Here is a 14,001-nt window from a genome sequence, read left to right on the forward strand (position 1 = left end):
CAGGATGCTTCCATGCTGTTTCCAGTAAGGTGTCAAATTCAGTATAAGAGCTGTAAACCTTAGGAGAGGGACAGGAGCGGTGAAAGGAAACTTCTGGAGCTGGGTCGGAAACTCCTGGGTCCTCTAGGTGAAAGGTGTCCCTGATGTCCGAGACCAAATTGTCTACCATGTCGGACGTGCCGGTTTGGTCCTCTGAGTTAGAGGCAGAACCTGACGCCTCATCTTCCAGTTCCCCAGGAGAGTGGGAGTGGGTGGAGGCTGCCTTGGATGAAGGCAAAAAGGACCTGGAATGCAGATCTGGAGGCCTAAGACGGCGACCAGGAAAGTGTCCCATAGAAGAGGGGAGTTTTCGGGGTGCCTAGGAAGAGGAGCGAGACCTATGAGGAGAGCGCCTATTCTGGCTTCTGGAGATGAGCCAGAGGAGAAACCTCTAGGGAGCTTGTGAGAGCGCCTAACAAGGAGAAGGAGAGCAAGCCTCCCTGGAGGGCTGGCGTAAGGAAGACCTCTCCAATGCAGTCACCACGGCCATCATTAAAAAAAATCCCTGAATGCCATGTATACTAAAGAAAGTGCAGCCGTGAGCCGTGCTCGAACAGCGTGGCCGACAGAACTGAAGCTCCGGTTGCCTCGCATATGGATGTGGCCGATGCGAAAATATGCCGGGCGCATGCACACAAAGCAGGCACCGAGCAGGGCTGTGAAAATGTCCTTAATGTAAAAACACATTAAAATGTCCTGCACTACTGTTTCTGTCCCCAATGTTCAGAATGGCTGAGCAGCAGACTGTCCCCAGAGTAAATAAAAGGAATGGGCTCCAAATAGGGGGGCTACAAAGGTTTAGAATCCTGAAAAGAAAGGGAGAGAAATACTCCCCTTGTCCTTAGAAAACCTACCTAATGAAGTCTTCAGTCAGCTAATAAACACAGTCGGCTAAAAACAGCAAGACGAGCAGGGAATGTAGGGGGACTCTGACCCAGGGGTACAACCCCAGGTGCTGACCGGTGGCGAGAAGGGGTTGACAGTGCATAACTCTATGCCAGTGCCCCTTCTTCACAAATGGGGAAACAGTGAACACTATTGTTCCTGAGACCCCACCTTAAAACAGAGATATGAAAGGGAGAGAAAATTCTAACTATACATCCCTAAACTCAAAAATAAGAAAAATAACCAACCAGGTCTGGAGAGCTCCAGACCTATGTCTGCCTCCTACTGACACTAAGCTAAAACTGATTAGCTCAGGTGCCTGTGGGCGGGTATATCCTGCCGGGAGGGGCCGACTTTTCTTGTTGTCTAGTATCAAGCCTCCTAGTGGCAGCAGCATATACCCAAGGTCTGTGTCCCCCCATTGGAGCCGATCGAGAAATTTTAATACATGTTATACTTTCGTTTTAACATAATGTAGTGTAAAAATGCTATGTGAACCCTGAAAGTGGACCTTTATAAATATGGAATCTGGTAAGGTAACAGTCAATATTTTTATTTATTTAGCCAATAAGAGCGATATTATTTATGTGTCCGTTTGAGTACACCTATCTTCAAATGTATGCTGCTCTTACCTAGAGCAGCATAGTCCGTGACAGATTACTTTTAAACAACAAGGAACAATAATTATGACCATGACAAAGTATAAAGCTGATCATTACCTTTCTTAGTTGATGGTTTGCTTGCTGGTTTTTCAGTAGATTTGAAGCTAAACGTTGATGATGAATAGAGGGGTGAAGGTTCGTCATCCTCATCGTCCTCATAATCACTGTTAAATTTGGGAGCATCTTCTAAAATCAATAAAAAATAAAAATTAATTAATACATCCTGCAATGACTTTAAAGCAGTATACAAAAACAGTCAGACTAGTAAGCAAAAGTACAAGCAAAATATTCTTAATGACAACCACTAAAACAGGGCCTTTCAGGCAAAGGTAAGACACTGATATCTGCAGTGTCTCTCTACTCTCAAAAAGGAAACTTGATATGTTAAAGGGCTTAGATTTTTATCCCACGTGTCTTTATGATACTGTCTATTCCGACACTTACTGAAGAGATGCTTTGCTGTAATTTGTCCATATTCTCACAGTCTTACATTAGGTAGGGGATCTATCTTTATTATATGCCAGTTATCTGGTTTGACATGTTGCAACTTTTCTCCTTGATGTCTAGACCACTTATACCAGAAATCTACTAAAGCTGATAGCTAAAGTAGATTTCAAAGTCTGGCACTTCTACAATTAAAAAATTGTACCACATATATTAACCCCTCAACGACCATGGATGTATATTTCTGTCCGCGCCCGGCTCCCGTAATGTGAAGCGCGATCAGAAGCTGAGCGAGCTTCGTATCTGCTGGGTACTGGTTGCTATCAGCAACCGGGACCTGTGGCTAATACCGGACAACACTGATCGGGCTGATGTCTGGTATTAACCCTTTAGACGCCGCAATCAAAGTTGATCACGGCGTCTAAACCAGGAGAAATCACTGCCGGTTAGCTCAGTGGAGCTGTTTGAGACCACTGTGGTGGAATCACGGCGTCCTGAACAGCTAATAGGACAGCGGGTGGTGCCATACCGTGCTCCACGCTGTCCGATCAGCGTTTGGTTGCTCCAAGCCTTAGATCCAGGGTTGAGCAATCAAGTGCAGATTACACATGGCATAGCATTGATCAGTGCTGGCAATCAAAGTATAGCAAGTATTAGTCCCCTATGGGGGCAAAAAAAAAAAAAAAGTGTAAATAGTAAAAAGGAAAAAAAAAAAAAAAAGTTAATAAATGTTTTAACCCCTCAACCCTAAATAAAGGTAAGAATCATCCCCTTTTCCCATTTAAAAAAAAAAAAAAAAAAAAAAAAAAAAAAAATTATATATTATATATATATATATATATATATATATATATATATATATATATATATATATGTAAAACATTAAAACAAACATATGTGGTATCACCGCGTGCGTAAATGTCCGAACTATAAAAATATAATGTTAATTAACCCGCACGGTCAATGGCGTACACATACAAAATTTCCAAAGTCCAAATTTGTGTATTTTTGGTCACTTTGTATACCATAAACATTTTTTTTTTATAAAAAGTGATCAAAAAGTCTGATCAAAACAATCATGGTACCGATAAAAACTTCAGATGCCGGCGCAAAAAATGAGACCTCATAAAACCCTGTTAACAGAAAAATTAAGTTATAGGGGTCAGAAGAGGACTATTTTAAACATACAAATTTTAGTGCATGTAGTTATTTTTTTATTTTTTGTAAAGTAGTAAAATAAATAAAAACATATAAATTGGGTATTATTGTAACCATATGGACCTACAGAATAAATAAATGGTGTCATTTAAAAAAAAAAAAAAAAAAAAACAAGCACTGTGTAGAAACAGAATCCCCAAAAGTTAGAAAATGACGTTTTTTTGTAGGCCACAATTTTTTTTCTTGGTTCGCTGCAAAGTTTGTGGTGAAATGATTGATGTAATTACAAAGTACAATTGATGACGCAAAAAATAATCCCTAATATGAGTATGTAGGTGCAAAAGTGAAAGCATTATGATTTTTAGAAGTGATAAGGAAAAAACGAAAGTGCAAAAACGGAAAAACCTGTGGTCCTTAAGGGGTTAAAGTGTTCCTGTCATTAGTAAGAAAAAAAAAAGCTCAAGTCAGTGTCTGTGCCCTAATACCTGTATACACAATAGGCATGTTTTTATATGTAAAATACCTTTTGATTAATGTATTACTTACAAACTTGCTCATTTCGTCCCCTCTCCCTTGTAATGAGGTCTGCATAAACATTTTTACATTTGCAAAGCTTTGTGCCTAAAGTGCATGCTTTTTTTTATAACTCCAATGTAGCCCTGTGGAACCTGAAGTGTAACAAGTACACAAGAAAACCCTCCATTTTATGCCAAAAAATAAACATATTTACATTTGAAAAGCTATGAGCCCAAAGTGCATGCTTTTTATAACCCTAAAGCAGCCACGTGGAACCTATATGGTGCAAAAACACAAGAAATAAGTTCATAAAATGACCAGAGAGTTAATTTTGCATATAAATAATAATTTAGCACCTTGTATTGCTTTGTCAGTGTGCATGGCAATGCTCCTCTTCTGAAAAGACTGCAAGCCGTCTAGAACTCCCACAATTTTTTTCACATGTTTAGCAATCAATTTTTTTTTTTAAAGATTTATATTAGGAAAATGCTTAATTCTTAACCCCCTTAAGGACCCGGGGTTTTTCCGTTTTTTGCTCCTTACCTTTAAAAAATCATAACTCTTTAAATTTTGCACCTAAAAATCCATATGATGGCTTATTTTTTGAGCCACCAATTCTACTTTGTAATGATGTCAGTCATTTTACCCAAAAATCTACGGCGAAACGGGAAAAAAAATCATTGAGAGACAAAATTGAAAGAAAAAAAAACGCTGTTTTGTAACTTTTGGGGGCTTCCGTTTCTACGTAGTACATTTTTCGGTAAAAATGACACCTTATCTTTAATCTGTAGGTCCATACGATTAAAATGATACCCCGTTATATAGGTTTAATTTTGTCGTACTTCTGGAAAAAATCATAACTACATGCAGGAAAATTAATACATTTAAAATGGTCGTCCTCTGACTCCTATAACTTTTTTTTTTCACGTATGGGGTGCTATGAGGGCTGATTTTTTGCGCCGTGGTCTGAAGTTTTTAGCGGTACCATTTTGCATTGATAGGACTTATTGATCGCTTTTTATTCATTTTTTCATGATATAAAAAGTGACCAAAAATGCACTATTTTGGACTTTGGAATTTGTTTGCGCATACGCCATTGACCGTGCGGTTTAGTTAACATTTTTATTATTCGGAAAATTTCCGCACGCGGCGACACATATAGGTTTATTTTTATTTACACTTTTTTTATGGGAAAAGGGGGGTGATTCAAACTTTTAATAGGGGAGGTGTTAAATGATCTTTATTCACTATAGGGACCTATAACACTGCACACACTGATCTTTATCATTGATCACTGGTTTCTCATAGGAAACCAGGGATCGATGATTCTGCCGCTTGACTGCTCATGCCTGGATCTCAGGCACTGAGCAGTCATTCGGCGATTGGACAGCGAGGAGGCAGGTATGGATCCTCCGGCTGTCTTGTAAGCTGTTCGGGATGCCGCGATTTCGCCGCGGCTATCCCGAACAGCTCCCTGAGCTAACCAGCATGTTTTCACTTTCACTTTAGACACGGCGTTCAACTTTGAACACCGCGTCTAAAGGGTTAATAGCACGCGGCACCGCGATCAATGCAGCGCGCTATTAGCCACAGGTCCCGGCTGACCCGCTATGATGCGGGGCCAAGCCGTGGCCCCGCATTATAGATCGGGAGCGGACTCATGCAAGTGAATCACCAGTCTTAATACATTCTTCATCAAAGCACACTATTAGAAATTCTAAGAGCTGGGCTACAGAGCTTGATTTAAAGTGATTGCCCAAGTACTCAAATCATTTTATACCTCCCCTGCAGCATCCATTGCAGTGCCTACCGGTCCTTTGCTTTTCAGAGCTTGTTTCTGCATGCTCAGCTAATCACGGGATTCTGCCTCAGTTAGTGAATGGATTAGCAGGTAGACATCTTGTTTTGGAAGCAGGAACAGGCTGTAAAAGAGCGAGGGACCAGAGGTGCTGGAAGGGGACCTGCGGGGGACCAGTGTAAGTATCACTTCATTTTAAGATTGGCCCCGTACCTATATATTAAAGGTTTTGTGAACACAAACCACCCCTTCATCCACTAAGTGACAGCAGCAGATCAAGCAATTCATTATATTTATTTGTGTTGCGGCGCAATAGTTGAAATCAGTTTTGCTATAGAAAAAAAAAACTCTGACTTAGTACTTGCTATTTGGAATCAGTCATTTATTTACACTAACTGTGAAGATGCTACAGAAAAGCAGAAGAAATGTCAAAATCATAACGATACATAAATCAAGGCACTTGCACATTTAAAGTAGATTGTGATCAAACATTGCTGTAAGTCTGAACATTACCTTTTTCTTTTTTAGTTGATGTTTTGCTGGTTGTTTTCTCAGAAGATTTGTAGCTGAACGGTGAGGAATAGAGGGGGGAAGATTCTTCATCATCACTGTTATATTTTGCGGTGTCCTCTAATAAACACAAAATCAAGATGGTCAATATTTATACCATAAAAAACTGGAGGAAATAATGCAATGCTCAGTTTTTGTTATGCCTCAGTTAAATTATTATAATACTGGTGGTTTTCTTCTTCCTATCTGATCCCCATTGGTCCGACTATAAAACCATGTGACTGGCTTTCTGACTGCCTCAATCCCCCAGTGTTTACTGTGTGGACAAGAAGTCACTTTCTCCATGCATTTCTACGAGATGCTTAAAGGGGTACTCCGTCCCTAGACATCTTATCCGCTATCCAAAATAGGGGATAGGGGATAAGATGTCTGATCACGGGGGTCCCGCTGCTGGGGACCCCGGGGATCGCTGCTGCAGCACCGCGCTATCATTACAGCACAGAGCGAGTTCGCTCTGCACGTAATGACGGGCAATACAGGGGCCGGAGCATCGTTACATCACGGCTCCGCCCCTCGTGACGTCACGGCCTGCCCCGTCAATACAAGTCTATGGGAGGGGGCGTGGCGGTCTTCACGCCCCCCTGCCATAGCCTTGCATTAAGGGGACGGGCCGTGATGTCATGAGGGGCGGAGCCATGACGTCACGCTGCTCCGGCCCCTGTATTGCCCATCATTACGCTCTGTGCAGTTATGATGGCGGGGTGCCGCAGCGGCGATCCCCGGGGTCCCCAGCAGCGGGACCGCGACGATCTGACATCTTATGCACTACCCTTTGGATAGGTGATAAGATGCCAGGTGTGGAGTACCCCTTTAAAGGTGTACTCCGTCCTTAGACATCTTATCCGCTATCCAAAATAGGGGATAGGGGATAAGATGTCTGATCGTGTGGTTCCCACCGCTGGGAACCCCTGCAATCTCTCCTGCAGCACCCCCTGGTGATAGGATCCTTGGATAGGGAATAAGATAGGTGCAGATAGGATCCTTGGATAGGGAATAAGATGTCTAGGGGTAGAGTACACCTTTAATTTCTGCATCATAAAAATGCACAAAGAACATTACTTCTGGTTTATGTCAAATGTGAGAAGTGTCCTGGCAAAAACCTGTGTACTCAAGTGCTAAATTATAAAACTCTCAGCTGAATGCTAAATTTTCTTTTATTAAAAATATTAAAAACAAACAAATTACCGTCATTTATTTTCGCAGAAAATGAAGTTGAAGAAAATATATCATCTTGATCTTTTTTCTTCTGTATTTCTGTTTGTTTCCTTATGGGTGAAAAAATGAAAAAAATCTTAGGAATCACCTGAATATTAGTAAATATTAAACATCGATTTAGTAAACTTTGGCACCAAAAATTTTTAAAAAATATAGCTGCTACATACTCTGTGGATTTTGTTGACTTGAAAGATGAGAAGTCAAATTCATCCTTTTCGGGACTGTCTGAAAGAGCATCGACATCATCATCGTCATCATTTCGACTGTTTGGAATTGGAGATGATTTTGGCTTCAAGTCATTTAGGCTATTATTACTAATAATCCGATCATCGTCGTCGTCATCATCATCATCTGCATCTTCTTCCTCTGAAAAGTCAAACGTATACTTGGGTCGCTCGGCTGTGAAGAAATGGGGAAAAAAAAGTTAGCATCAGAGACGTGAGGATCAGAATATGATCTGTAGTCCAAAATGTAAAGCACAGATTGTTTATATTACAATTTTTTTCATTTTTTTGTGGCGCCTTATGCCACAAAACAATCTAACTCTTGATTTCTGCAATTATCTGCTTCTCCAAAATTATTAAACATGGCTGCCTTCTACCAGAAACAGCTTCAAAGCTGTCAGTGGATTAAAGTGCCTAAAGCTAAGCTGCAATACTACACAATGGCCCTCATTTACAAAGAGCGTTGGGTTTTTACTACTGTGAAATGTTTCCGACTTGCAGGATTCCTCTCTATTTACTATGGGGATTCACAGATTTACAAGTTGGGAAACCTTTTCTGTCCAGCTTTCTCTAGGTGGAAATTTCCATCCATTTATTCACAGGATTTTTCTGTGAATTCAATAGTAAATAGGTTGGGTTGTGAAACCACTCCCCTTTTCAGACCATGCACGCCCCCTTTGAGGCAGACCATGCCCCTTTTTCGGCTTTGCACAATGCAATGTCGGGTTTGTCTGATTTTCCTGGCGCACTCTGGCACAGACATGTCTCAAGACACTATGCGCCAAAATAACTTTGAATAACCCAACAAAAACGAGTGTTTTCAGCATAGTAAATGAGGACCATAGTGCAAATAGATGTGGCACTGTTCCTTGAAGCAATTTATCATGTTTTTGTGGGGTACTCTATCGCTAAACATGTTATCCCCCATCCAAAGGATAGGGGATAACATGTCTGATCGCGGGGTCTGGCCGCTGGGGACCACCGCGATCTCTGCAGCGGCATCCCAGTCACCCGGTGCGAACGCCGCTCCGTGCTGGCAGACAGCTGCTATGCCCTCTCCATTCATGTCTACTGGAGGAGGCGTGACAGATGTGAACTACGACATGAATGGAGGGGGCGCGACGTGATGTCACAGAAGGCCCAGGCTTCCGTGACTCTAATGCCGCAGCGCCAGCCCAGAGATCGCAGGAGGTCCCTACGGCTGGATTTCCCGCGATCCTTTGGATAGGGGATAACATGTCTAGGGGAAGAGTACCCCTTGAAGTTGTGAGCCGGCAAGATCTTCTGCTCTTTGGCAGGAGATGCAGGCAATGCTAGGTGGTACAGCTGCAGATGCAACGATACCACGCTTTGCAAAGTTCCATGCACAAATCTCGTTCATCAGAAAAGGGATTGTGCACAGAACTTCGCTGAGCGTTGTGTGGCTGCCTGAACACCGGTACCACCCAGAGTGGCCAACGTCTCCCCGTGCTGAAGCGGATTATCACTCATAACTTTTGACTTATGCTTTAACTACTACTTTCACACATTAATTTTGCTTCCGTACTTTTCAACAAAAAACAAAACTAAAAAGATCCCAAAACACGGTGGGAGTAAGAATCTTTACATTACATGTTTCTACCAGTGAATCCCTTGCTGCCATTGAATGTACATGTAAATTAAATGTCATTAGTCATAGTGTTAGGATCAGGCTCAGGAGCCAAGTTCATCCTATACACAGTAAGTGCTGCTTAAAGGGGTACTCCGGTGAAAACCTTTTTTCTTTTAAATCAACTGGTGGCAGAAAGTTAAACATATTTGTAAATTACTTCTATTAAAAAATCTTAATCCATCCTGTATTTATTAGCTGCTGAATACTACAGAGGAAATTATTTTCTTTTTGGAATGCTCTCTGATGACATCATGACCACAGTTCTCTCTGCTGACGCTATTATAATAATAATAACGCTTTATTTATTGTTGTCCTTAGTGGGATTTGAACCCAAGTCCCCAGCACTGCAAGGCAGCAGTGCTAACCACTGAGCCACCATGCTGCCCTTAGCATACGTCTGCTATGCATGGTTACTAAAATGGACAGAGATGTCAGCAGAGAGCACTGTGCTCGTGATGTCATCAGTGTTCCAAAAAGAAAGGAATTTCCTCTGCAGCATTCAGCAGCTAATAAGTACTGCAAAGATTAAGATTTTTTAATAGAAATAATTTAGAAATATGTTTAACTTTCTGCCACCAGTTGATTTAAAAGAAAAAAGGTTTTCACCGGAGTACCCCTTTAATGCTTAAGTCAAAAAGGTCTACATGTTGACACATCAACACAACCCTGCCTTACACATTTTTTAAAACTTACCGGCTGCTCTTCTTAGAGAGGAATCTCGCGGTATGACGACAGGTTCTACTACTTCTGGTTCCTCAATATCACTGTCTGACTTAGATTCGTCTTCTGACCAGGGGTTCCTCTTCTTTCCTTTTTTGACTGGGGGTTTTGGAGTGAGAGAATTCTTTTTCGCTCGAGAACCTAAAGAAAGAAAAAATATTTTTCATAAAACTGTAATTTTTCAAGAAAACCACATTACAGCCTTATTTTTTAAAAGGTAAAAAAAAAAAATCTATAATTCTAACTAAAACCATGATACACACTAATTATTACTGTTATAAAGTCCTAAACCTCATTTTTTATCAACTATTCACAGAGACAGATCTCAATCTATGGGCATTATTAAACACCTGAGGGTATATGGATAACTACAATCAGGTAAATCAGAAATGTCTGCAATAAATTCTATTATGTGTAAATATACAAGCTAGCAAGTACTACTGACTGATACCTCTAAATTCCAGTTCAGGCTACTGCTAAATAGTGAAAACTTCCTACAAACAGGAGTTAATGGCCATTGCAGCACTCACTTAAAATTGCCCAAACAATAGGGTTTGCCCCAATGACTAAGTTTTTGGTAGCATTTTTATTTTTTGATTTTTTTTGATTGGTACAGTAAATCATTTTGAGATCACCAGCTAAAATTGTATGAACACAACATGTGCATTACTGCCTGCCATGTCAGCTCAGTGCTTACAGCATCCAAGGTGACAAAATATTGGCAAGTGTTGCTAAATCACAAATGAGCAGGTCAAACATTTTTCTTATTAATAGTTTGTGTTGATTTTTAGAAGTATTTCCTGATAAGGCAATTTAGGAGAATTTCCATTTGTGTCCAATTGAAAGCTTGATTACCATCCGTAGAGTGAAAAAGAACTGTAACTTAAGAAAAATAAGAAAAATCTACATACCGTATTTTTCGCCCTATAGGACGCACCGGCGTATAAGACGCACCCAATTTATAGGTGCAAAATCTAAAAAAATAAAGATTTTGAACCCAATAGTGGTCTTCAACCTGCGGACCTCCAGATGTTGCAAAACTACAACTCCCAGCATGCCTGGACAGCCAACAGCTGTCCGGGCATGCTGGGAGTTGTAGTTTTGCAACATCTGGAGGTCCGCAGATTGAAGAACACTGCATAGGAGGTAATACTCACGTGTCCCCGCCGCTCCGGACCAGTCACCGCTGCCCTGGATGTCGCTCCATCGCTGTCGCCATGTCCCCGTCGCTCCGGAACGTCTCTGCTGCCGGCCGGGTATCCTCGCTCTCCGTCGCCGTCATCACGTCGTTATGCACCCCGACGCACGTACGTGACGACGAGGAAGGAGAGCGCCGGCCATACAGGGGATCCCTGAACGGAGAAGACACTGAGGAGGCAGGTAAGGTCCCTCCCGGTGTCCTGTAACGCACTAACCGGCTATTCAGTCGGGCTGTTCGGGACCGCCGCGGTGAAATCGCGGCGGTCCCGAAAAGCCCGGCTGCACAGCCGGGTTAGTGTCACTTTCCCCTCAGACGCGGCGGTCAGCTTTGATCGCTGCGTCTGAAGGGTTAATACAGGGCATCACCGCGATCAATGATGTCCTGTATTAGCCGCGGGTCCCGGCCGTTGATGGCCGCAAGGACCGCCGCAATAGGGGTGTATTCACCGTATAAGATGCACTGACTCCCCCCCCCCCCCCCCCCCCCCTCAGTTTTGGGGAAGAAACAGTGCGTCTTATACGGCGAAAAATACGGTATATACTAAAAATACATTCTAAATATATAATGGAACGATTTGAGCACAGACTAGTTCTTTTTACTAATAATTATTTGGTCAAATCTAGTACTCTAACTCTATATTGCGATAAATACATAAGTAATTTCTTGCAAGTAACAGGGCATGCTGTTTTAAATCTACTGTTTAAAGGCAGCCATATTTTTTAATAATATTTGGTGATTTGTTTCCTAATTTTCCATTACGCTATCTATATTTTAAAATTCTGAAATCTTACAGTTTTCATTGTGGCCATTAGGCCTAAAACTAAGCAGAGACTTTCTGTTCTGTACAGATCATTTCCCAGAAAGGTAGTTTTTCTCATCACAGACAGGAGTACTGTGAAAGGTGATGTGAGTAGATAGATAAGACACCATTCACTGCAGAGATCAGTATCTCCTCCTCCCCCCCCCCTGTAGAATGATATAACATCTACAATATATGTGAATGGGACAAGTCCAGTCAATTATTGTCTACGGTCAATGGGGTCCTCCTGTAGCATATTTCTAAATGCTGTTAACAGATTAGGCAAGATGGCAGCTCTCATAATAATGTGCAAAACATAAACAAATACTTGAAACTAGAAACAAATTAGAAAAAACAAAATGTCTCAAATCAGTAAAAAAAAAAAAAACCCTTTATATACACATGTATTGTATGTATTAGGGATCGACCGATATCGTTTTTTTAGGGCCGATACCGATAATCGGGGGAGGTTAGGACCGATAGCCGATAACTTATACCGATATTCCGATATAAGTTAACGGCTATTTATCCCCCCGCGACATCGCTGCAGATCATTGAGTTAATGCGGGCGCTTTAAATCAATGCACTGCAGTGACTTTTGCGGTGCCATAGGCCGCCGCCGCCGCCACCCGCTTCTCTCCGCCTACCTGTCAGGGTGGTCCGGGCCATCCTTCCTTCCTGTAGTGTCCGGCGGCATTCCGGGTGGAGGGTAAACCGGTCCGGGCTGTCCTCCTTCTCCGGGGGTCATATTCTCCACTCCGGGCAGGCTCCGGCCTAGTTACGCAGCATAGACGCTGCTGCACAGTGACGCCCGTGCGCAGCGACGCACCTGACGTCACGGCATCTATGCAGTGTACTAGGCCGGAGCCTGCCCGGAGTGGAGAAGAGCACCCCCGGAGAAGGAGGACAGCCCGGACCCGTTCACCCTCCACTCGTAATGCTGCCGGACACTACAGGAAGGATGGATGGCCCGGACCACCCCCATTACGGGTACGTTTAATTTTTTTTATTGACTCGGAGGGTGGGGGAGGGGCCCGACCGGTATAGCGGTATGGGCAAAAATCCATACCGGTATACTGCCCAGCACTACGGTGGGGGGAGCGTCGCGGTGCGGTGGGTCGGGGGGCGGTAGCGGTGCGGTGGGGGCGGTGCGGGGCATTATCGGCTTATCGGCAAGGTAATTGCCGATACCGATAATGCCCAAAATCGTGATTATCGGCCGATCATATCGGACATACCGATAATCGGTCGATCCCTAGTATGTATACACATTTGCTATACCTGAGCTACATACTCAACAAAGTCTATGTCTTAAACAAAAACTTACAAAACTTATCACGATCAGGGGGAAGATTTATTAAAGCCTGTATAGAGGGGTGCAGGTATTCATTGCAACCACTTGGATTGTTTCTTAGATTTTTAAAAAAGCTTTAAAACATTTTTTACAAAAACTACATAAGTTTCACATACCAGGCTCCTTCTCTTTCCTTTCTCGCTTGGGCTTTACAGGCTTTACCGGAGTAGTCGTCTGAGAGTCTTCACCTCCCTCTCCCAATGTGGTGCCAAACTCATCATCAAACTCTAGTTTCAGCGCTAAGGAATCCATTTCACCCTTTAAAAGAAAAAGACAATAAAAAATACTTTAAAAAAAATTGTGATTTGCTATGAAATTCATTTTTCACTTTATGGCCGACTGGCCTTACCTTCTTCTTCTTGAGCATTTTCTTACTGGCATCGGCCTTCATTGCAGTAATCTGAGGCTCCACTCGTCTGCCGTACACTGAGGGAAGGGTCTCCTCTAGCTGCAGCTTCTTCATTTTTGGTTTGCCTATTTTACCCTTTATTGCTTTGCTTGATATTCCGGCTAAGGCGTCTTCTTTTTCCTGTGCCTCCACTTTCTAAACAACGAAGAAATGAAAATGACTTTGAAGACTGCGAAGACACAGTGAGAGACTTACGAAAACACATCAAGCTGTCTTTAGCCAAGTTATTGTTAAATAACATTGTAATTTAGTAAAATGTGTCTATTTTTTATGTATTGAATAGAATATGACATCAATATATAGTTGATGTGATCCACACTAGAACTAGTGACAAAACACTTCATGGGCTTTTTTTC

General features: G+C 42.2%; 1 protein-coding gene across 2 annotated transcripts in view; it reads right to left on the bottom strand.

Moving 5' to 3' along the window:
• The window catches only part of TOP2B (DNA topoisomerase II beta), an 87,056-nt gene that overhangs the window by 13,324 nt on the left and 59,731 nt on the right, over positions 1-14,001 (bottom strand). For both annotated transcript variants that reach the window (XM_056520007.1, XM_056520006.1), the window contains exons 27-33: positions 13,586-13,780; positions 13,353-13,494; positions 9,856-10,023; positions 7,455-7,686; positions 7,258-7,337; positions 6,016-6,132; positions 1,644-1,772 (exon numbers count right to left, since the gene is read on the bottom strand). In XM_056520007.1, coding sequence (XP_056375982.1) covers positions 1,644-1,772; positions 6,016-6,132; positions 7,258-7,337; positions 7,455-7,686; positions 9,856-10,023; positions 13,353-13,494; positions 13,586-13,780 — 1,063 coding nt within the window. The remainder of the gene's footprint in view (positions 1-1,643; positions 1,773-6,015; positions 6,133-7,257; positions 7,338-7,454; positions 7,687-9,855; positions 10,024-13,352; positions 13,495-13,585; positions 13,781-14,001) is intronic.

The sequence above is a fragment of the Hyla sarda genome, chromosome 5, assembly GCF_029499605.1.
Source record: "Hyla sarda isolate aHylSar1 chromosome 5, aHylSar1.hap1, whole genome shotgun sequence".
NCBI classification, from domain to species: Eukaryota; Metazoa; Chordata; class Amphibia; order Anura; family Hylidae; genus Hyla; species Hyla sarda.